General features: G+C 36.5%; 1 protein-coding gene and 1 pseudogene across 1 annotated transcript in view; one reads left to right on the top strand and one right to left on the bottom strand.

The window, feature by feature from the left end:
- The window catches only part of SPAG16 (sperm associated antigen 16), a 944,389-nt gene that overhangs the window by 871,144 nt on the left and 50,101 nt on the right, over window positions 1-23,144 (bottom strand). The window contains exons 8-9 of the mRNA XM_035007221.1: window positions 8,524-8,593; window positions 1,131-1,240 (exon numbers count right to left, since the gene is read on the bottom strand). Coding sequence (XP_034863112.1) covers window positions 1,131-1,240; window positions 8,524-8,593 — 180 coding nt within the window. The remainder of the gene's footprint in view (window positions 1-1,130; window positions 1,241-8,523; window positions 8,594-23,144) is intronic.
- On the top strand, window positions 4,074-4,596 carry LOC118012079 (annotated as a pseudogene).

Genomic DNA, 23,144 nt, shown 5'->3' on the forward strand with positions numbered 1-23,144 from the left:
TTGGGGTGCTTTATGTGCTCCTCTGTTCCCAAATGAGGACAAGAATTACTTGTTGAGAGCAAGAGTCATCCACTACCACTGCTTGCATTCAGCAGAGACTCAAAGGCAGGTAGGTAGAGGAGTGGGAAAGCTTTATGGTGACAAAAAGGGAAGGTCCATCCTGATGGCAGGTTGTTGGAAGCTGGAGGCACTGATAAGAAAAGATCTACCCCAAACACCTTAAATCCTAAATTAATAGTGATAATAGAGGAACAGTAAAATACTAATCTGAATATTACAAAGTAATTACCAAAGCCTAAGTATAATCTAAAATTATTTAGTCTGTAGTTTATTCAATATTATATGATACTGGATTCCAAGGCATACCTTTGAAGAAAAAACTTTATTGATATTATTAGCTAAATAAAAGGCTTATTGCATTATTTTAATTCATAAAAATCTATTGTTCTTATAGAATTACTACTACTAAAAATATTATAATTGTAAGTATTTTAATTTGTAAATAAATATCAGATATTTTAGAACTCAAAACTATGTACTTTGTACGAAAACTCATTACCTCAGCTAGACTTTCATGCAATTATCATAACAAGAAACTAAACCCCTTACAGGTTTTACGTGCTTTTCTTTCTTCCTCATTTTTGATCTCTGACCACACATTTAAATACCATTTTTCTTTCATCATTACAGAAATGTTTAACTATCAGCCTGATTGCAAAGCAAAGGTACTCAGATATAAGGAGATTCTTAAATGGGCCATAATTCTTCCCATTCTACTTTTAAAGAAAAGTTTAAAGTTATACTATGAAAAAAGAAATAAGGGATGACATAGGAGTTACTTCTTTTGGATAGACTAAGCAGAAAACTGAGTAGGTGAGTACACATGCCTGTGATTAAGTTGAGGTAGGTGGCAGACTGATTCACTGAGTTGTCTCTGCCACCAATAAGCATATGTCCCTCACATATTAGTAACATTTGAGGACCTCCATTTTTATCTATAAACCAAGGGCCTTGGAATATATAACCTCTAAATTCCTCTTCCAGTAAAATAATGATACCATATGAGTTCACGGATCTGAAGATCTGAGAGTTAAGTATGAATTAATGGAAACAAGAACAAAAAGTCATACCTTTGTATTAGCTTTTATCTTTGTTTTACATTTGTTTTTTTCCCTGGCTTCACGAAGACCTTTCTGAGTAGGACCTTCTGGTGCATTTTCCTTTTCAGAATTAGGAACAACTACAAGATAACACAATTTATTCTTAGTATCTATTCTGTTTCTCCACAATAAATATAATTTTAACCAAATATACGAAAGCCAAAGTCATAATGATACATGTATTTTTTAAAGTATTAAACTAATAATATTAAAATACCACCAAAATGTTTAAAGTGAGCTGTCAAATTCATTTCCCCAAAATTCGGAGTGTCATGACTGCAAGGTCATGACAAGTGAAATGGCATGATGAGCCAGTTAGAGATCATAGGAGCCAATCTCCAATTACATTATATCCAATTCCTGTCATGAGGCTTAATGTGTATACAAGTAAAGTTGAAAAGGGTCAAGGAGAGAATGGTAAGCAATGACAAAATTTCCCAAGTGGAACTGGATAATAAATAACAGATTTTTAAAAGAATATTGTATTAATAAAATATTATTCTTTATGCTTCTCAATGTTGGAAAAAACAGAAAGGAAAACATTGGGTAATACTCCAATGTAGTTGTAACATTAGTCTCCAAACTCTCCTGGACATAAAGAACAGTCCTACTAAAACCACCTGAGGGAAAAACAAAAGTGACAGGGAAAGTCTCTTTCTTTTACACATCCTTCCATATACATATACCTACTTAAGTATACATAATTTCCCCCTTTATTTCTAAAGAGGAAACTAATTGCAAATAACTAATAAAGTTATAATCATTAACTCTTAAATAAAAGAAATAACTAAATGTTCTAAATATAACACTAGATTTATAACAGAGAAAAGATAAACACAAAAATATCTGGATGAGTCCAGGTTCTCAAAGAATTCTGAGGTAATAAAGGCAAGGAAGCACATAGCTGGCATTCTTTCTGATCTGACTTTTCCTATTCAGTACCAGTTTCAGAAAAAGGAGACAATCTCCAAAATAACATTGACAATAACATAAAAACAGAATATTGAATAACACAGTTCTAGATGAAAGTACTTAAAAGACTTCAAACACTTGGGTATCCAGACTGCCTATCCTCCCTGAATGGTGCTAAAAGTTAGAGCCCCACAGCATCTGGGAAGTCAAAGTGTGGGGGAAAGACAACAATTATAGCTCCCTGACATTAAGGAAAAATTTTCACTTCCAGTTCTCTTTTATTATATTCTCCTTTTTAACAACCAACAGTGACATCCTGATAATGATAATAATTTAAAATAATAATAATGAGCATTCATGCCTCATTGACTTTTTACTACATAACAGCCACTGGTCTAAACAATTTGCATTTATAATTTCACAAAATCCTGTCGATAACTCTGTCAAGGTAACTACCTTTTGTTCCCCTTTATATATGAGAAGGATATATATAGTAATATCTATAGGGAAGTAATAGAAAGCAGTAGAGAAACCCAGGATTCCAGCAGGTAATTCTAAGAACATGAGCATATCTCACGTAGCATGCAAAACATGACTAAGCATCACTTCATAAGAGAATAAAGTAAAAATGAAGAAGCAAACAAACAAAATGTTAAGGATAACAAATGAAAGTCAAAAACCAAAAAGGCTTTGGTTTATAAGTATATGTAGTTTTTCCACAACAAAATGAAATTACAAAAGTTCACACTTAATCATGTTTAGGAAAATATTCAACACTTGTAACCAAAACATGAGAAGAAACATTGCAGAATACATGTGGAATTAGCAGAGAAATAACACTTCTCAATTATTTCTCGGCGTACCAAGAACAAACATGATTTCCACTCTCCATCGGCATACCAAGAACAAACATGATTTCCACTCTCCATCAGATAAACATCACTTTCACTTGCACAAAGATTTGCAGAATAAGAGGCTCAGACATAGGGGCGCCTGGGTGGCTCAGATGTTTAAGCGTCTGCCTTCAGCTCAGGTCATGATCCCAGGGTACTGAAATCGAGCCCCGCATTGGGCTCCTGGATCGGCGGGGAGCCTGCTTCTCCCTCTCCCTCTGCCTCTCCCCCTGCTCATGCTTCTCTCTCTCTGTATCTCTGTGTCTCAAATGAATAAATAAAATCTTTAAAAAAAAAAAAAGAGGCTCAGACATAAAAGTCTATCACATTCATGGTTAAGTGCATATAATTCTCAAATTCCACATAGTGCTTCTTAATGTTTAGTAATATCCTAGCAAATTCCATGTCTCTATCATAGTATCTTTATGTTTATCACACCCAATGCTTATTAATGACAGGCCTGTATTACTGATTAGTGCTGTGCAATTTCCCAGATTTTACTCGGGCACAATCAACATCTTAAGAAAAGTATAATTTCTTAAGATAAATGAAGTAAACATCAAACAAACACATTTTCACTTTAGAAATTTTGTTTATTGTACCCCCAGTGCTATATTTCATCCTTCAACAATTCCTTTATGTATGCACACATTCATTCAATCAATGTTAACTGAGTATGTTCAGGCCCCTCATTAAACATCAAAAGTGAACGAATACAGAATAGGGGAAGGGTGGGAAAACTGAGTGGGAAGAAATCAGAGAGGGAGACAAACCATGAGACTCTTGACTCTGGGGAAACAAACTGAGGGTTGCAGATAGGGAGGAGGGTGGGGCGATGGGGCAACTGAGTGATGGGCATTAGCACTGGGTGTTATGTGCAGCTGATGAATCGCTGAACACTACATCAAAAGCTAATGATGTACTATATGTTGGCTAACTGAACATAATAAAAAAGAAAAAAAGAAAAGAAATAATTAATAAAATAAAAAATAAAAAAAATTTTAAAAATGCATCAAGAGGTGTGTGCACCTTATCTCAGCTGGTCCGCCCGAGACCCCCTGAGCGCCAACCCTATTCCCCCATGTGGTCCCATTTCCGCTCCAACAAGATGAAAGAAACTATCATGAACCAGGAGAAACTCGCCAAACTGCAAGCACAAGTGCGCATTGGTGGGAAAGGAACTGCTCACCTAAAGAAGAAGGTGGTTCATAGAATGGCTACAGCAGATGATAAAAAACTTCAGTTCTCCTTAAAGAAGTTAGGGGTAAACAATATCTCTGGTATTGAAGAAGTGAATATGTTCACAAACCAAGGAACAGTGATCCACTTTAACAACCCCAAAGTTCAGGCATCACTGGCAGTGAACACTTTCACCATTCCAGGCCATGCTGAGACAAAGCAGCTGACAGAAATGCTACCCAGTATCTTAAACCAACTTGGTGCAGACAGTCTGACTAGTTTAAGAAGACTGGCTGAAGCTCTGCCCAAATAATCTGTGGATGGAAAAGCACCACTTGCTACCGGAGAGGAGGATGATGATGAAGTTCCAGATTTTGTGGAGAATTTTGATGAAGCTTCCAAGAATGAAGCAAACTGAACTGAGTCAACTTCTGAAGAACATAAAACTTGAAGAAGTTACTGGGAGCTGCTACTTTATATTATGACTGCTTTTTAAAATTTTGTTCATGGATCTGATAAAATCTAGATCTCTAATATTTTTAAGCCCGAGCCCCTTGGACACTGCAGCTCTTTTCAGTTTTTGCTTATACACAATTCCTTCTTTGCAGCTAATTAAGCTGAAGAAGCCTGGGAATAAAGTTTGAAACAAGGTTAATAAAGTTCTTTGCCTAGGGAAAAAAAAATGCATCAAAAAAAAGACAACAATTTTCCCTTTCACCACTCTTATTCAACGGTGTATTGGAAGTTCTACCTAGTACAATAAGACAAGAAAAAGAAATAGACATACAGATTAGAAAAGAATAAATAATAACTGCCTTTATTCATAAGTGACATGATTGTATAGAAAACACAAAATAATCAGGAACTATCTCCTGAAACTTACAGTAAGTATTGTGAAATCACAGATATAAGATCAATAAACTGTAGTCAATTGTTTTCTTATATGCCAGTGATGAATATTAGATACTGAAATTTAAAAGACAATAAACTTATAATAACATCAAAATAAATTAAATATTTACATATACATCCAAGAAATATGTACAGGATCTGTAAGTGAAAAACTACAAAAAACTAATAAAGGAAGTCAAAGCAGATCCAAATAAATGGAGATATATTTTGTGCCCATGGATTTGAAGACTCAATATCATTAGTGTCAATTCTTCCAAACCTTATTTTCAGATCTCCAATAAATATCCCTATTTTGTATATATCAAATAAATAAATAAAAATGCATGAATATATTCATTTAACAAAATAAATACGTAAGGACCTACATTGTGCCAGTCACTAACTCACTTACAGATTAAACCCAACTGAAAAGAGAATTATTTAACTGAAAAAAAGGTTTTGAAGAAATTATCCACAATCTGGCTCAGAGAGCTAAACAGAAAACATCTAAGCGATTAGGACACACGTAAGCTAAAATAAGGAGATCAAGCACATATCTAATTGTAATTCAGAAAAAGGCAAATCGAGGTAAAGGGGAAGAGGCTTTACTTTAAATTTACTGTATTTTTACTTTAATTTTACTTTCTAATCTAGGCCATATATTCCATATAGTCATATGAAATTGGTACCATAATGCAATTCTGAGCGGCAACAAAATATCCAACTTAAAAAGCAGCAATTTATTAAGCTAAGAACCTTATGGAATATTTTGCTTTACTCCAAATGACACCTTTTTCCTCTATGAACCTCTGAAGTCAGCTTTTATAGTTGTTTTTCACTTCATCTAACATTTCCAGTTTCTAGCTGTTCATCCTGAATTCATAATTTCTTATCATAAGTTATAAGATATATTAAAATACAATTATATGTATCTTTATAACCTACTTTGGAAATAGGCATTATTGCATTCAAATTGCAAACTTATAGGAAAGCAAAGTAATATAAGTTAACCAACACAAACATATCAAAATCAGCATATTCATAAACTTTTTTGAAATTAAGTAATTTGTACAAAAACTGCTTTTATCTCATAATATATAATATTAATGTGCTTTCTGTATAGTTTCTTATAAATATTTGATATATATTATGTTTCATAACAACAAAGAAAAATAGTACAGAATTGTCTCTTCAAATATCTAATCAATAATAATTCACTCTTTCATAGTTTCTCCTAGGAATTTTTCTATTATTCTACATATCATGTAAGAATAAATGTAGAATTAAAAACCATTTTCAGGTAAAAAAGTTCAGTACTGTAGTATTAATAATATTCTCTCTGGGTAGTACAACTATGGATAATTTTAAAAATAAAGTTTGTCAGTTTTAAAATTTCTAAAATAGGCATATCACTTTTATAATCAAAAAATATGGTATATTTAAAATAACTAGATTACTCCAAATCAGTTCAATTTTTGTCTTATCCCTAAATTTGGATTGAATAACAATTAATTTGTCTTCTTCCCAAAGTTCAGAGTAAATGATGATCAATTCATTGTTCCCTAAGTACAGAGTGAATAATATTTAATTTTAAGAATCTCTACTGCCATACCAACCTTTGCCCAAAATAAATGGGTAGACTTTTATATGGATGACAGGTATAAAAAGTTTTTAAAAATTAAACTAAAATGAGCAAAAGGAGGGGGACTTAATTCATATTATGAAGGATGACAGTATTTATGAGAGACAGCCAGTTAACCAATAAATCAACTTCTCTTCAAATTAGAGTTCCTGGCTAAGTATGGTTCCAAGTTGATCAGGCAGTCAGAGAGAGGAGAATCTGACATGACACAGCCAAATGCTAAAACCAGAAGCTTGGGAAAAGGTACTGCAAGTCCCATACCTAACACCAGAATGCATGTTTATAAAGATCATAAAATTATTCAGTACAGAATTTAAGGAATTAATTTTATTCAGGTAGTTGGGATTCTGCAATTAAAAGAATCTACTTCTTCATGTTGGGTTGAAATTTATTCCTTTTGACCAAAAGCCACTTCAAAACATCACAGATCTTTCCCTTTTTTCTTATCTCTTCTTCAGACTAGGTTTTAATTAATGTCTCTTAAATTCACTGACATGCCTGTCATCTCCAATCTGTTGTGAACTATAAAATTTTCATTTAAGCTACCATATTTCTCAGTACTAGAATTTCAATTTCCTTTTTTTTGTTTCTATGTATCTGCTAAGATTCCCTATCTCCTCAATTAATGTCCTATTTTTCTTTAAGTCCTTGATCATATTCAAAATAGCTGCTTTAGCATTTTTATCTGCAAAATCCAACACCTGGGCCATCTCAGTGTAGGTTTCCATTTATTGAGTTTTGTCTTGATTGTGGATCACCTTTTCCTGTTTCTATAACGTATAGAAAATTTTAATTACATACTATGCAGTATAGATAATAGATTATAAAGACTCTGGCCAACTGCCTTCCTTTAAAGGGTAGTGATTTTTATTCTAGCAGGCAGTTTAATTTTTTGATGATCACCTTGAAATTCTAGGCTTAATTTTATGCTTTATTAAGGTGGATCCATGCAAAGCTCTAAATTTTTCCCAAGGCTCTCTAACTTGGCAAGATTCAAACTCCAAATTCTGTCTTCCCTAGAAATTCTATGTAAGCTTTGTTTTTTGGTTTTATAGGGCAGTACAAGTGTTATGTTAATATGATTATATTAAATGTTAGTAGGTGTTACCAAGATGTTAATGAGGTCTCTCCATTCCAGGCATGGCAATGTCTCCCATCTCTGTTTGACTTCTAGAATCCTTGTTCCTCTCTGAGCCCTATAAAGTCTTCTCTTTCTGGTAAGTCTCTGGTAGTCTATGTGTACAGCCTGGCTATCAACTAAGGACTCCTAGTAAACGCCCTCACAAACTGAACCACTGCTCATTGCAGCACCCTTTTATCTAGTGCAATTTCCTACAGATTCTAGTTGCTTTGACAGCTGTCAACTATGATCTTTGCCCTTTCAGTTCATCAGGACTGGCAAGCTCTTCTTGACCTCCATTTCCATGGAATTTGGTTTGGAAATTTCCGCAGGCACAAAGCCATGGTGATGGTGGATCTCAACTTTAAAATTTTCCTTCTATCACTTACCTTCTGTGACTTGTGCTATTTTCCAATGCCTAAAAGTAGCTGCCTTACAGATAGTTTTAAGAGTTTTTTACTGAAAGAAGGTTAGTCTGGTACCAGATACTCCATCATGGCCAGAAACAGAAGTCCTCCCATCATAGTTTACTCATATTTTTCTCTAAAATTAATCTATACAGTACTGTATCTATACTCCCTCTTGATCTTTTCATTAGCATTTTAATTTATAAAATAGTCATCATATCATTTATTCACTTTTAAGTATCTCTAGCATTTGGAGCTCTGATAAAATTTAAAACTCACCAGCTAATATTAAATTAGTTTAATCACATTTTACTTTTACCTCTAATTTCAGAAGCATGATAATTATGCCCTATTTCCATATGCTTCAGTGTTGCTTGAAGCCCAGAAATCTAAAAAATAAAATCAAAAGACATGGGATTATATACAAAATGACCCAAAAAGGATTGAATAAAATGCAATGTTTAAGTATTAACTGCAAGATATAAAAACATTAACCTCTTGAATTAATTCCTATATATTAAAAAAATTTTAAACATGAACTGTAACAAAAGAAAAACATAATTTTAAGTTTAAATTCAATTCCATGGGGAATTATTAGGTATCCATTATAAATAAGCATCTGAAACATTTATTCCACAGCATCATTTCCTGAAGCAAGAATACTTATTGTACACTTTGAATGATAATTATTCAGTATTCTACTTTGAGAGAAGTTTCTCCTCTGTTGAAATTACTTCACAACAACTTAATTCATCTTTCTGTTTATAAAAGATGAGGAAGTATTAGCTGGGAAGTAAAATATGAAGAGACTGTTGTTTTTCCTGAAACTCTTAGCTCATTTTCCGCCCATGGACACTCCTTGTTTTATTAAACATGTTTTATAATTAAGAACATTTGTTAGTTTGGTGGCATATCATTTACCTATATTTCCTGAACAATAGACTTGAATTAAAAACTCAACCTTAAAGAGTTCTCTCATCCCTCATTGTATGTGATTATACCAACACAAAAAAAAATCTGTTTAATTATATATGGATATACACATCTTTCCTTCTATCACTGAGTAGTAACATTCCTTTATTAATAGAAAATAGCAGATAATAAATTGTAACCTATAGATTAGTGCTCATGAAATGCCTGACTGGAAAAAAAAGTAAAAAATGTGTATCTATTCTTAGATGCCAAAATGGATTATAAAAATTTTAAATGCACTTACTTAGAATAGTGTAAGGTCGACATAAAAGTTGCAATGTAATACAGAGTTCTTGTGTACCACCACCTTATTCCCACTGCTAACATCATGCATTACCATAGTGCATTTGACACGAGTAATGAGACAATATTGATACATTATTATTAACAAAGTCCATATTGCATTCTAATTTCATTAAGGTTTTTCTTTTTTTTAAGATTTTATTTATTTATTTATTTATTCATTCATTCATTCATTCATTTGAGAGCGAGAATACAAGTGGGGGGGGAAGGAGGACAAGCAGAGTCGGTGCTGAGCATGGAGCCCGATGTGGGGCTCTATCTCATCACCCTGAGATCATGACCTGAGCCGAAATCAAGAGTTGGATGCTGGGGTGCCTGGGTGGCTCAGTTGGTTAAGCATCTGCCTTCGGCTCAGGTCCTGATCCCAGGGTCCTGGGATCAAGCTCCGCATCTGGCTCCCTGCTCTGTGGGAAGCCTGCTTCTCCCTCTCCCACTCCCCCTGCTTATGTTCCCTCTCTCGCTGTGTCTCTCTCTGTCAAATAAATAAAATCTTAAAAAAAAAAAAAAATCAGATGCTTAACTGATTGAGCCACCCAGAGTCCCCAAGATTTTTCTAATATACTTTTTCTGTTCCAAGATCCCATCCAGGATACCTTATACATTTAGTCATCATGTCTTCTTTTTATTATTCTGATTATTTTATTTAAATTCAATTAATTAACATATAGTGTATTATTAGTTTCAGAGGTAGAGTTCAGTGATTCACCACTTGTATGTAACACCCAGTGCTCATTACATCATGTGCCCTCCTTAATGCCTATCACCCAGTTATCCCATCCCCACACCCCTCTCCCCTCCAGCAACCCTCAGTTTGTTTCCTATGATTAAGGGTCTCTTATGGTTTGTTTCCCTCTCTGATTTTTCTTGTTTTATTTTTCCCTCCCGTCCCCTATGCTCCTCTGTTTTGTTTCTTAAACTCTACATATGAATGAAATCATATGGTAAAGTCCCCCAATAGCCAAAGGAATGTTGAAAAAGAAAGCTAAAACTTGTGTCATCACAATTCCAGACTTGAGGCTCTATTACAAAGCTGTAATCATCAAGACAGTATGGTACTGGCACAAAAACAGACACTTATCAATGGAACAGAATAGAGAACCCAGAAATAGACCCTCAACTCTATGGTCAACTAATCTTCGACAAAGCAGGAAAGAATATCCAATGGAAAAAAAGACAGTCTCTTCAACAAACAATGTTGGGAAAATTGGACAGCCACATGCAGAAGAATGAAACTGGACCATTTTCTTACACCATACACAAAAATAGACTCAAAATGGATAAAAGACCTAAATATGAGAGTTATGGTTTTGAGGAGGAAGACCACAGAGTAGAAGTGTCATTAATAGCTCATCAAGGGTATTTATCAACATGATTAAAGATTGATGATAACCCTGATCACTTTCCTGAAGTAGTATTTGCCAGGTTTCTCTACTGTAAAATTACCCTTTCCCCCATTTCCACTGTACTTGTGGAAGCAAATCATTTAGTATAGCCAACAATGAACAACTGGAGTGTTAAGCTCCACCTTTTTGAGGGAAAGATTATCTACATATGTCATTTGAGATTCTTCTTTGAGAGAAATATTTTTATTTTCCTCCATTTACATACTCATTCACTTATTTATATCATTATGAACACATAGATATTTATTTTATACTTTGGGTTATAATCCCATACTATATTATTAATTTCTTGCTCAAATTTTTCAAAATTTGAGCACTCGGAGCTGTTTCAGGATGATTCCTGTAATCAGTATGACTCCATTTGTTGATGTTTGGCTGCTAACAGTTTTTAAGCCTTACTTCCTGCTTCCCTGAGCAAGAGGCTATGAAAGACTGGATGCTCCCTCCTTCGCCACTGGTGGGAGATTCAAACCATATAAGGCCCTCCTCCCACACAGGGACTCTCATCCTGCTCCCAAACCCTAAACACAACAAAAACCCCAAACCAGTCTCCCTCCTTAGCTCTCTCAAGACATTTCTGACCTGCATGTAAGGCATGGGCTGCTCTCCCCACAGAGCTCAATTATATAATGTAAGTGTTTGCATACCTTTTTGCTGTGTGTATAGCACCATCAGTCTCAACAGCCAAACCAAATTTGGTTGTTAGTCCATTTAGGAAGTGCCCTCGACAGTTCCTTTGTCCCTTGACATACCCTAATGTTTTGTTCAGTCCCCTCCCCCTTCCCTTTTCTCTCTCTCTCTCTCTCTTTCTTTTACTGAGTATCTCCTAACATTCTAGTGCAACAAGATGGGACAAATGTTCCAGGTTCATTTTGTATTTCCTGCCCAGCCTATAATCAGCCACTTCTCCAAGGAGCCCTAACTTCCTTTTATTGGAGAATGGTATTAGAAACAGGTATCTATGCAACGGATATACTCATTTGCTATTGGAGTGTCATTATTTCTAGATTCTCTCAGCAGGCAGATTAGAAAATATATACATTTATTTTTTAGAATACCTCCTGAATTAGAGACCATGATCCAAAAAAAGATAAAATGTAACTTATTTTATACATACACACACACACACACACACTAACAAATTATATATCTTTCCAATCATAGGGCTGTAATTCAGAATTTTGAACATTTTCAGTGATTTTGTAAAACAAAACAAATTATAGGTTTTTCTATAAGATTTAAATAAATTTGAAAGTTGCTATACAATTACCTACCAAAAGAATTTGAAAACACATACTTCTTTTAGATTTTTGTCATCTTACAGTATACTTTCCCTTTTATATACAAACTAAGTATCATAAAAAAATTCTAAATCCTAACCTTTCTTCTTGCAAGACATTAGAGAGATCTATATGTTTAAAGAGAAAGATAGTGAGCTAAATATTCAAGATAAGGTTTTTAAAGAAATGATTAGGAATACAGATAAAAATTATAAGATACTTCCTACTGCCCCAAGATCATACTCCAAAAGTTTTGGTTAGAAGTGACTTCTCAGAGGGGTGCCTGGGTGGTTCAGCTGGTTGAGCCCCTGGCTCAGGTCGTGGTCTCAGGGTCATGAGACTGAGCCCCATGTAGAGCCCATGCTCAGTGGGGAGTGTGCTTGAGATTCTCTCTCTCCCTTTCCCTTTACCCTTCCCCCACTTCTCTAAAATAAATAAATTAAAAAAAAAAAAGAAGTGACTTCTCAGAGCATCACTGAAATAAAGCAGACACTGAAATAAAGATATAGTCAAAAAATAAGCATAAAAGTTGATGTATCTTCCATGTTAGATCATAGAGGAACTTTGCATATATTTTAATATAGCTTCACTTTTAAAAATTTTTTTTATTTTTTTTTTACTTGGTAATGCCTTTTTTTTTTTTAATTTTATTATGTTATGTTAGTCACCATACAATACATCATTGGTTTTTGATGTGGTGATCCACGATCCATCGTTTTCATATAACACCCAGTGCTCCCTCCTTAATACCCATCACCGGGCTAACCAATCCCCCCTCCCCCCTCCCCTATAAAACCCTGTTTGTTTCTCAGAGTCCATAGTGTCTCATGGTTCATCTCTCCCTCCAGGTCCCCCCTCCCATTTTTTCCTTCCTTCTCCTAGTGTCCTCCATGCTATTCCTTATGTTCCACAAATAAGTGAAACCATATGATAATTGACTTTCTCTGCTTATTTCACTTAGCATAATCTCCTCCAGTCCCATCCATGTTGATATAAAAGTTGGGTATTCATCCTTTCTGATGGCTGAGTAATATTCCATTGTAATATGGACCACATCTTCTTTATCTATTCATCTGTTTAAGGGCATCTCGGCTCTTTCCAGAGTTTGGCTATTGCGGACATTGCTGCTATGAACATTGGGGTGCATATGGCCCTTCTTTTCACTACATCTGTGTCTTTGGGGTAAATACCCAGGCGTGCAATTGCTGGGTCATAGGGTGCCTCTATTTTTAATTTTTTGAGGCACCTACACAGTGTTTTCCAAAGTGGCTGTACCAACTTGCATTCCCACCAACAGTGTAAGAGAGTTCCCCTTTCTCCACAACCTCTCCAACATTTGTTGTTTCTTTCCCTGTCCATTTTTGCCATTCTAACTGGTGTTAGGTGGTATCTCAGTGTGGTTTTGTTTTGGATTTCCCTGATGGCTAATGATGATGAACATTTTTTCATGTGTCTGTTAGCCATTTGTATGTCTTCTCCAGAGAAGTGTCTTTCATATCTTCTGCCCACTTTTTGACTTCATTGTTTTTTGGGTGTTGAGAGGTTCTTTAGAGATCTTGGATACCAGCTCTTTATCTGTAGTGTCATTTGCAAATATCTTCTCCCATTCTGTGGGTTGCCTCTTTGTTTTGTTGACTGTTTCCTTTGCTGTGCAGAAGCTTTTTATCTTGATGAAGTCCCAAAAGTTCATTTTTGCTTTTGTTTCACTAACTTTTGGAGATGTATCTTGAAAGAAGTTGCTGTGGGCGATGTCAAAGAGGTTACTGCCTACGTTCTCCTCTAGGATTTTGATGACTCCTGTCTCACATTGAGGTCTTTCATCCACTTTGAGTTTATCTTTGTGAATGGTGTTAGAGAATGGTCGAGTTCCATTCTTCTGCATGTGGCTGTCCAATTTTCCCAGCACCATTTATTGAAGAGACTGTCTCTTTTCCATTGCATATTTTTTCCTGCTTTGTCAAAGATTATTTGACCACAGAGTTGAGGGTCCCTATCTGGGCTCTCTATTCTGTTCCATTGGTCTATATGTCTGTTTTTGTGCCAGTACCATGCTGTCTTGGTGATCACAGCTTTGTAATATAGCTTGAAGTCGGGCAACGTGATGCCCCCAGCTTTGTTTTTCTTTTTCAACATTTCCTTGGCGATTCAGGGTCTTTTCTGATTCCATACAAATTTTAGGATTGTTTGTTCCAGCATTAAAAAATGTCATTGGAATTTTGATCGGGATGGCATTGAAGGTATAGATTGCTCTGGGGAGCATAGACATTTTAACAATTTATTCTTCCAAACCATGAGCATGGAATATTTTTCCATCTTTTTGTGTCTTCTTCAATTTCTTTCATGAGTGTTTTGTAGTCCCTAGAGTATAGATCCTTTACCTCTTTGGTTAGGTTTATTCCAAGGTATCTTAGGGTTTTTGGTGCTATTGTAAATGGAATCATTTCTCTAATTTCATTTTCTATAGTTGCGTTGTTAGTGTATAAGAAAGCAACTGATTTCTGTGCATTGATTTTGTATTCTGCCACATTACTGAATTGCTGGATGAGTTCCAGTAATTTGGGGGTGGAGTCTTTTGGGTTTTCAACATAAAGTATCATGTCATCTGCAAAAAGAGAGAGTTTAACTTCTTCTTTGCCAATTTGAATACCTTTTGTTTCTTTTTGTTGTCTGATTGCTGTTGCTAGGACTTCTAGTACTATGTTGAACAACAGTGGTGAGAGTGAGCACCCTTGACGTGTTCCTGATCCTAAGGGAAAGGCTCTCAGCTTTTCCCCATTGAGGATGATATTCGCTGTGGGTTTTTCATAGATGGATTTTATGAGCTTGAGGAATGTTCCCTCTATCCCTATACTCTGAAGAGTTTTAATCAGGAAAGGATGTTGTATTTTGTCAAATGCTTTTTCTGCACCAATTGAGAGGACCATATGGTTCTTCTCCCTCCTCTTATTAATGTGTTCTATCACATTGATTGATTTGTGAATGTTGAACCACCCTTGCCTCCCGGGGATAAATCCCACTTGGTCGTGGTGGATGACCTTTTAATGTATTGTTGGATCCTATTAGCTAGGATTTTGTTGAGGATTTTGGAATCCATATTCATCAGGGATATCGGTCTGAAATTCTCCTTTTTGATGGGGTCTTTGCCTGGTTTGGGGATTAAGGTAATGCTGGCCTCATAGAATGAGTTTGGAAGTTTTCCTTCTGTTTCTATTTTTTGAAACAGCTTCAGGAGAATAGGTATTATTTCATCTTTGAATGTTTGGTAGAATTCCCCAAAGAATCCATCAGGCCCTGGACTTTTGTTTTGTTTTTGATCACTGCATCAATCTCGTTACTGGTTATTGGCCTATTCAGGTTGTCAATTTCTTCCTGTTTCAGTCTTGGCAGCTTATAGGTTTCCAGGAAGGCCTCCATTTCATCCAGATTGCTCAGTTTATTGGCATATAGTTGTTGATAATTTCTAATAATTGTTTCTATTTCCTTGGTGTTAGTCGAGATCTCTCCCCTTTCATTCATAATTTTATTAATTTGGGTCCTTTCCCTTTTCTTTTGGATAAGTCTGGCCAGTGGTTTATCGATCTTATTAATTCTTTCAAAGAACCAACTTCTAGTTTCATTGATCTGATCTACTGTGTTTCTGGTTTCTAATTCATTGATTTCTGCTCTCATTATTTCTCTTCTAATGCGTGGCTTAGGCATTGTTTGTTGCTTTTTCTCTAGTTCTTTAAGGTATAGAGTTAGTTTGTGAATTCGGGCTTTTTCTTTTTTTTTTTTGAGTGAGGCTTAGATGGCTATGTATTTCCCCCTTAGGACCGCCTTGCAGTATCCCATAGATTTTGGACCGATGTGTTTTCGTTCTCATTGATTTCCATGAATTGTTTAAGTTCTTCTTTGATTTCCTGGTTGACCCAAACATTCTTGAGCAGAGTGGTCTTTAGCTTCCAAGTGTTTGAATTTCTGCCAAATTTTTTCTTGTGATTGAGTTCCAGTTTTAAAGCATTGTGGTCCTAGATTATGCAGGGAATAATCTCAATCTTTTGGCATCGGTTGAGACCTGATTTGTGACCCAGTATGTGGTCTATTCTGGAGAAAGTTCCATGTGTGTTCGAGAAGAATGAGTATTCTGTTTTAGGGTGGAATGTTCTGTAAATATCTATGAGGTCTATCTGGTCCAATGTATCATTCAAAGCTCTTGTTTCTTTGTTGATTTTCTGCTTCGATGATCTGTCCATTGCTGAGAGTGGAGTATTGAGGTCTCCTACAATTAACGTGTTATCAATATGACTCTTTTTTTTTTTAAGATTTTATTTATTTATTTGACAGAGAGAGACATAGCGAAGAGAGGGAACACAAGCAGGGGAGAAGGAGGGGAGAAGCAGGCTTCCCCGCGGAGCAGGGAGCCTGATGTGGGGCTCGATCCCAGGACCCTGGGATCACAACCTGAGCCGAAGGCAGACGCTTAATGACCGAGCCACCCAGGCGCCCCTCAATATGACTCTTTATTTTGGTTAACAGTTGGCTTATGTATATGGCTGCTTCCATGTTGGGGCACAGATATTTACAATTGTTAGATCTTCTTGTTGGATAGACCCTTTAAGAATGATAGCGTGTCCGCCTGTGTCTCTAATTACAGACTTTAGTTTAAAATCTAATTTGTCTGATATAAGAATTGCTACCCCAGCTTTCTTTTGAGGTCCACTGGCATGGAAAATGGATCTCCATCCCTTCACTTTCAGTCTGGATGTATCTTTAGGTTCAAAATGAGTCTCTTGTAGGCAGCATATGGATGGGTCCTGTCTTTTTATCCAATCTGCAACCCTGTGCCATTTTACGGGAGCGTTTAGGCCATTCACGTTGAGAGTGATTATTGAAAGATATGAATTAATTGTCATCATATTGCCTGTGAAGACGTTATTTCTATAGATTGTCCCTGTAAATTTCTGTTGTATATCACTCTTGGGGTCTTTCTCCTTTTATAGAACCTCCCTTAATATTTCTTGCAGGGCCGGCTTAGTGGTCACATATTCTTTCAGTTTCTGCCAGTCGTGGAAGCTCTGCATCTCTTCATCCATTCTAAATGAAAGCCTTGCCGGATAAAGTATTCTTGTCTGCATGTTCTTCTCATTTAGTACCCTGAATATGTCTTGCCAGGCCTTTCTGGCTTGCCAGGTCTCTGTGGATAGGTCTGACATTATTCTGATGTTCCTCCCTCTGTACGTAAGGAATCTCTTCCCCCAACTGCTCTTAAGATGGTTTCCTTGGTTCTAAGATTTGCAAGTTTTACTATTACATGCTGGGCTGTTGGCCTGTTTTCCTTGATCTTGGGAGGGGTCCTCTCTGCCTCTAGGACTCGAATGTTTGTTTCATTCCCCAGATTAGGGAAGTTCTCAGCTACAATTTGCTCAAATACATCTTCTAGTCCTCTCTCTCTCCACTCCCTCCGGGATTCCAATTATTCTGACATTGGAACGCCTCATGGTGTCACTTATTTCTCTGATTCTATTTTCATGGATTCTGAGTTGTTTTTCCCTGGCCTCCTCTTTTCCCTTTTTATCTGTTATATTGTCTTCCAGGTCGCTTATTCGCTCTTCTGCCTCAGTTACCCTAGCTGTTAGATTATCTAGACTGGATTGGATCTCATTGATAGCATTTTTAAGTTCTGCCAATTCACCTTTCATTTCTACCCTTAGAGACTCTATGTTGCCATTAATTGATTTCTCCATTCTAGCTATTGTCTTCACAACTGCTAGCCTGAATTCCATCTCCAACATCTTGGTTATATCTGCATCCATTTGTAAATCTGCAGCATAAGTCATAATCTCTGAGTCTTTTCTGTTTTGGGGGCTCCTCCTCCTAGTCATTCTGTTGATGGGTGTTTGAGGGAATGTAGAGAGTCCAAATTATTGACCAGAACCCAAGCAAGATGCACCTGTTTTCTTGGGACTTTAGGGTTGCTGGCCTCTTGTTTTCCCAGCCTGTCTTCTGTGGGAGGGGCCTGCCGCGCTGTTACTCAGGCAACCCTATTTGGGCGGAGTTGCCCTGCCCCCCTGTGGTGGGGGATGGGCTCAGTGGGAATCAGTTTTGGGGGGTTTTGTTCTCTGGCAGCTTTCCCTGGCAGCTTTCTGTATCTCTTCCGCGAGTGAGAGCAGAAGAAACTGTTTCCAACCCTCTGCCTCAGAGCAGAGAGATCGCAGTCTGTTCTTCAGTGAGCTCTCCAGGCCACACCGTCTCTGTTTCTGTCCGTGCTCCTATAAATTGCAGCGTCCTGGGTTGTGAGCCCCTCCACAGCGCTCCCAGTCCTGCCTCCAGGTTGGGGCACGTCTCTGCCCTTTGTGCTTCTAAAACCGCCAGCCGCTGCCAGTTCACACATGTGCGCACGTGCGCGCCGGGTTCCCACCCCGGGGGCTGCCCTAAAGTCCTTTCCCCGCCACTACCGGTCTGCGAGTCTGTGCCCATTCCCAGCGAGCGAGGCTGTCGCTCACCAGCGGTGTATGATCCCCATGTCCAGGCAGCCTCCTGCTGCCGTTTATCCTCCGATATCTGCCCGCAGAATCACAGCTCTCCGCTTCGTACCTCAAAACCAACTGCCTGTGATATTCTTTTTTTTTTTTTTTAAAGATTTTATTTATTTATTTGACAGAGAGAGACACAGCGAGAGAGGGAACATAAGCAGGGGGAGTGGGGGAGGGAGAAGCAGGCTTCCCACCGAGCAGGGAGCCCGATGTGGGACTTGATCCCAGGATCCTGGGATCATGACCTGAGCAGAAGGCAGACGCTTAACGACTGAGCCACCCAGGCGCCCTGCCTGTGATATTCTGTTTGTAGAGATCCAGATCTTCTTATATCTCAGGCTGATTTCATGGGTCCTCAGAGTGGTCTGGTAGAAATCCAGCTCAATTCCGGAGACCAGTTGAAATAGGGTCCCCTACTCCTCCGCCATCTTTCCCCCCTCCCTCACTTTTAAAAATTTTTAATAAATTCATTCTACAGCTTCACAACACACTAATAGATTGATGTTAAAAGGTTAATCCAAGACTGTATACCCAAGTATACCTGACAGGAATGTTCCAACGGGAAGGGGAAAAAAAAAAAGACTTGGGTGGCAATAAATCATTTTTTGTATGAAACATTCCCAAAAAGTTCAGCTCATTAAATAGAACCTTGGCTTGTAGTCCAAGGAGAAAGATGATAAAACTGAGACTATATTGTCTGTCCTAATTTGAAGAATGTACTAATTGATCCTAGGATTATCCTGGAGTTAGAGATATATGACAGTCATTTTGGCCACTCAGCACCTTGGGTTCATGAATTGTGAGTCTTCCATCTTTCACTATAGATATCAAATACTTTTTTTAATTTTATTCATCCTCTGTTATAACTAGGATACTAACTGTACCACATAGGCTCCATCAATCATGTGTGCCCACTGTGGATCCTAAACAAAATCTGATGACATGAGAAACCATGTACAATACAGAATGCATCCTGAGAATGGCAACTGCCACAACCAGTTTCCACTGACAGCCATAAAACAGATCTGGAAGGGCATACAAATACCCACTATATTGGCACTGTTCATAGTGAAACCTATGGTGGCAGAAATGGCATCTTCTACTCAAATCCTACTATGTCAAATCAATCTACTGTCTTGAACAGATAGATGTGATAGAGGAAAGCTATTTCTAAATCCAAACTTCTTTTTTAGATAACAGGAAATAAATTCTAGAAATTTTCAATTAGTATTTTCCAAATTGGATTTTTGTTTGATTGTTGCTGTTGTCATTGTTTAGGGTAATAATGAAGCTATTATGTTAAGGTATGTTCCCTCTAAACCCACTTTGTTCAGAGTTTTGATCATGAATGGATGTTGTACTTCGTCAAACTTGTTCTGATTCTACTGAGATGACTGTATGGTTTTTATCCTTTCTCTTCTTAATGTGATATATCACATTGATTGATTTCTTAATATTGAACCATCCGTGCATCTCTGGAACAAATCTCACTTGATCGTGGTTAGTGATTTCTTTTAATGTATTGCTGGACTCAGTTTGCTAGTATTTTGTTGAAAATTTTTGCATCTATGTTCATCAACTGACCTACAGTTTTCTTTTTTTGTAAGTGTCTTTGTTTGGTTTTGATATCAAGGTACTGTTGGCTTCATAGAATGGGATTTGGAAGCTTTCCTTCTTCTACTATTTTTTGAAATACTTTGAGAATAGGTATTATTTTTTTAAATGTTTGGTAGAATTCACCTGTGAAGCCATTTGGTCCTGACTTTTATTTGTTGGGAGTTTTTATTAGTAATTCAATTTCATTGTTAGTAATCTATCTGTTCAAATTTCTATTTCTTCCTGATTGTTTTGAAAGGTTGTATGTTTCTAGGAATTTATCCATTTCTTCTAGGTTGTCCAATTTTTTGGCATATAAATTTTTACAACATTGGCTTATAATCCTTTGTATTTCTGTGATGTTGGGTCATTACTCTCATTCTTCATTTTCATTTTTTTTTTAATTTGGTCCTCTCTGTTTTTGTTGATGAGCCTGGCTAAAGGTGTATCAATTTTGCTTATCTTTCCAAAGAACCAGTTCCTGGTTTTATTGAACTTCTCTATTTTGTCTCTATTTCATTCATTTCTGCTCTAATCCTTATTATTTCTTTCCTTCTACTGCTTTTAGGCTTTGTTTGTTTTTCTTTTTCTAGTTCCTTTAGGTGTAAGGTTAGGTTGTATAGTTGAGATTTTTCTTATTTCATGAGGTAGGCCTGTATTGCTATAAACTCCCCTCTTAGAACTGCTTTTGCTGCATCCCAGAGATTTTGGACCCTTGTGTTTTCATTGTCATTTGTCTCCTTGTGTTTTTTATTTCATATATGATTTCTTGGTTGACCATTTCAATTGTATAGTAGCATGTTATTTAGCCTCTATATATTTTTGTTCTTTCCAGATTTTTTCTTGTGATTGATTTCTAGTTTCATACCACTGTGGTTGGGAAAGATGCATGATCTAATGTCAATCTTTTTTTAATTTATTGAGACTTGTTTTGTGGCCCAACATGTGATCTATTCTGGAGAATGTTCCACATGCACTTGAAAAGAATATGCATTCTGCTGCTAAGAATTTAATGAAACAAAACAGATGAATGTAGGGGAAAGAAGAAAAAAACAGAGAGGGAGGCAAACTATAAGAGACTCTTAACTATAGAGAACAAACTGAGGGTTGCTAAAGGGGAGGTAGGCAAGGGATGGGCTAAATGGTTGATGGGCATTAAGGAGGGAACTTGCTATAATGAGCACTGGATGTTCTACATAAGTGATGAATCACTAAATAACACTCCTGAAACCAATATCACACTATATGTTAACTAAAATTTAAATAAAAACATGAAATTAAAAAAACACTTGCAGAAACTGATAAAAATAAAGTGTATCTATTAATAATACCCTGTGACAACAGATGTGGATTAGGACTGCCTGGAATAAATGAGGATGCAGAGTGACTGATAATGTAGAAGAGGACAGGAAGATATTCTATCTAACAAAGAAGTATGAAAGGCTCTATGCCTGAGAGAGAGAAGAAGTAAGAATTCATATAGGAGTGATCCATTTCACCTCTCAAGCTAAAAATCCAAGTGTGGCTAGTTAGAAACAAAAGACACCAGAAACCCAGATAATTCAAAGATACTCCAAGTATAGACTAAACTTGCTCCTAGCTTCTTAGGGAATAATCTAGGAAAATCGACAGTCCCTTAAAAAGACCTTAATATTTTGCACTGTGCTAGAAAAACATAATATCCTTCAGGTGGTGTCTGGACACTGATTGAAGACAATATGTCTGTGTAGATAGACCTTAAGTGGTTTCCAAATTGCCCACAGCTTGAATTAGCAGTATAGGAAAATCAGAAGTCTCAACTTTTCTCAGTGAAATACATGAAAACATTACCAATTGAAGCACTTAACCAGAAAAAAAGATGAATTAGGATGATGAGGCTACAGATGTTAAGGATCTCACAGATGCTGTGACAGAAGCCATGGATTTAGCAAGGTATATTAGGTGCACACTCAAAAGAACCACCTAGAACCATGCACCTCAACACCAGGAATATGACCAAATAGTCACACTGCACTAGCAAGTGAAGGCCAAGCAGAATATATAAGGATATATAGGCCATATGGATATATAAGTGCCCCTTGTTGTAGGAACCCTCCGGGAAAGAATGAGAAGATGTGATTCAAAGACAGAAAATTAACACTTGAAAATAACACTATTGAGTTTTAGCTCAATAGTTAATATAGCATTGAGATACCAAGGGTTAAGCTCAAAGAAACTATTTTAACCCAGGGAGATCTAGATAGTCTTTAATAGCGGGTTCTTTTTTCTTTGTCTTCAGCAGAAGTAGCGGTTCAAGGTAAAATAATTTGCAGGTAATACAATTCTTTGCTAATATGAACAATAGTGTGTAAAATTCAACCCTGCCTCATACAGTGATTTAATTTTATAAACAAGTTTCCACTTCAGATACATATCAAACATAAGGCAAGTAATTTGATCTCTGTTTAATAACAGAGATATTAAAGAAAATCTTTAATAAGATTTTTAAGAAATCTTGTAAGAAAACAGATATATAAGTAAAATGACCTGAATACTCATATGGCTACTGTGCAGCACAGCTGGGACTCATACGTACACTCCCAATCTTTAGTTCTTCTAACTAAAACAGTAAAAAACAATCTAAAACCCAGAGTATATGTGACCTAAATATGTTCCCAAAATGGCTTTTGATCTAACCTCAGAAATTCAACTTAAATTAAAGATAGGGGAATTGAGAAGTTCTTTATATATCTTGGATATCAGCCCTTTGTCTGTAGTGTCATTTGCAAATATCTTCTCCCATTCTGTGGGTTGCCTCTTTGTTTTGTTGATGGTTTCCTTTGCTGTGCAGAAGCTTTTATCTTAATGAAGTCCCAAAAGTTCATTTTCTCTTTT

Source organism: Mirounga leonina, unplaced genomic scaffold (assembly GCF_011800145.1).
Source record: "Mirounga leonina isolate KUSES-001 unplaced genomic scaffold, KU_Mleo_1.0 Mir_151, whole genome shotgun sequence".
NCBI classification, from domain to species: Eukaryota; Metazoa; Chordata; class Mammalia; order Carnivora; family Phocidae; genus Mirounga; species Mirounga leonina.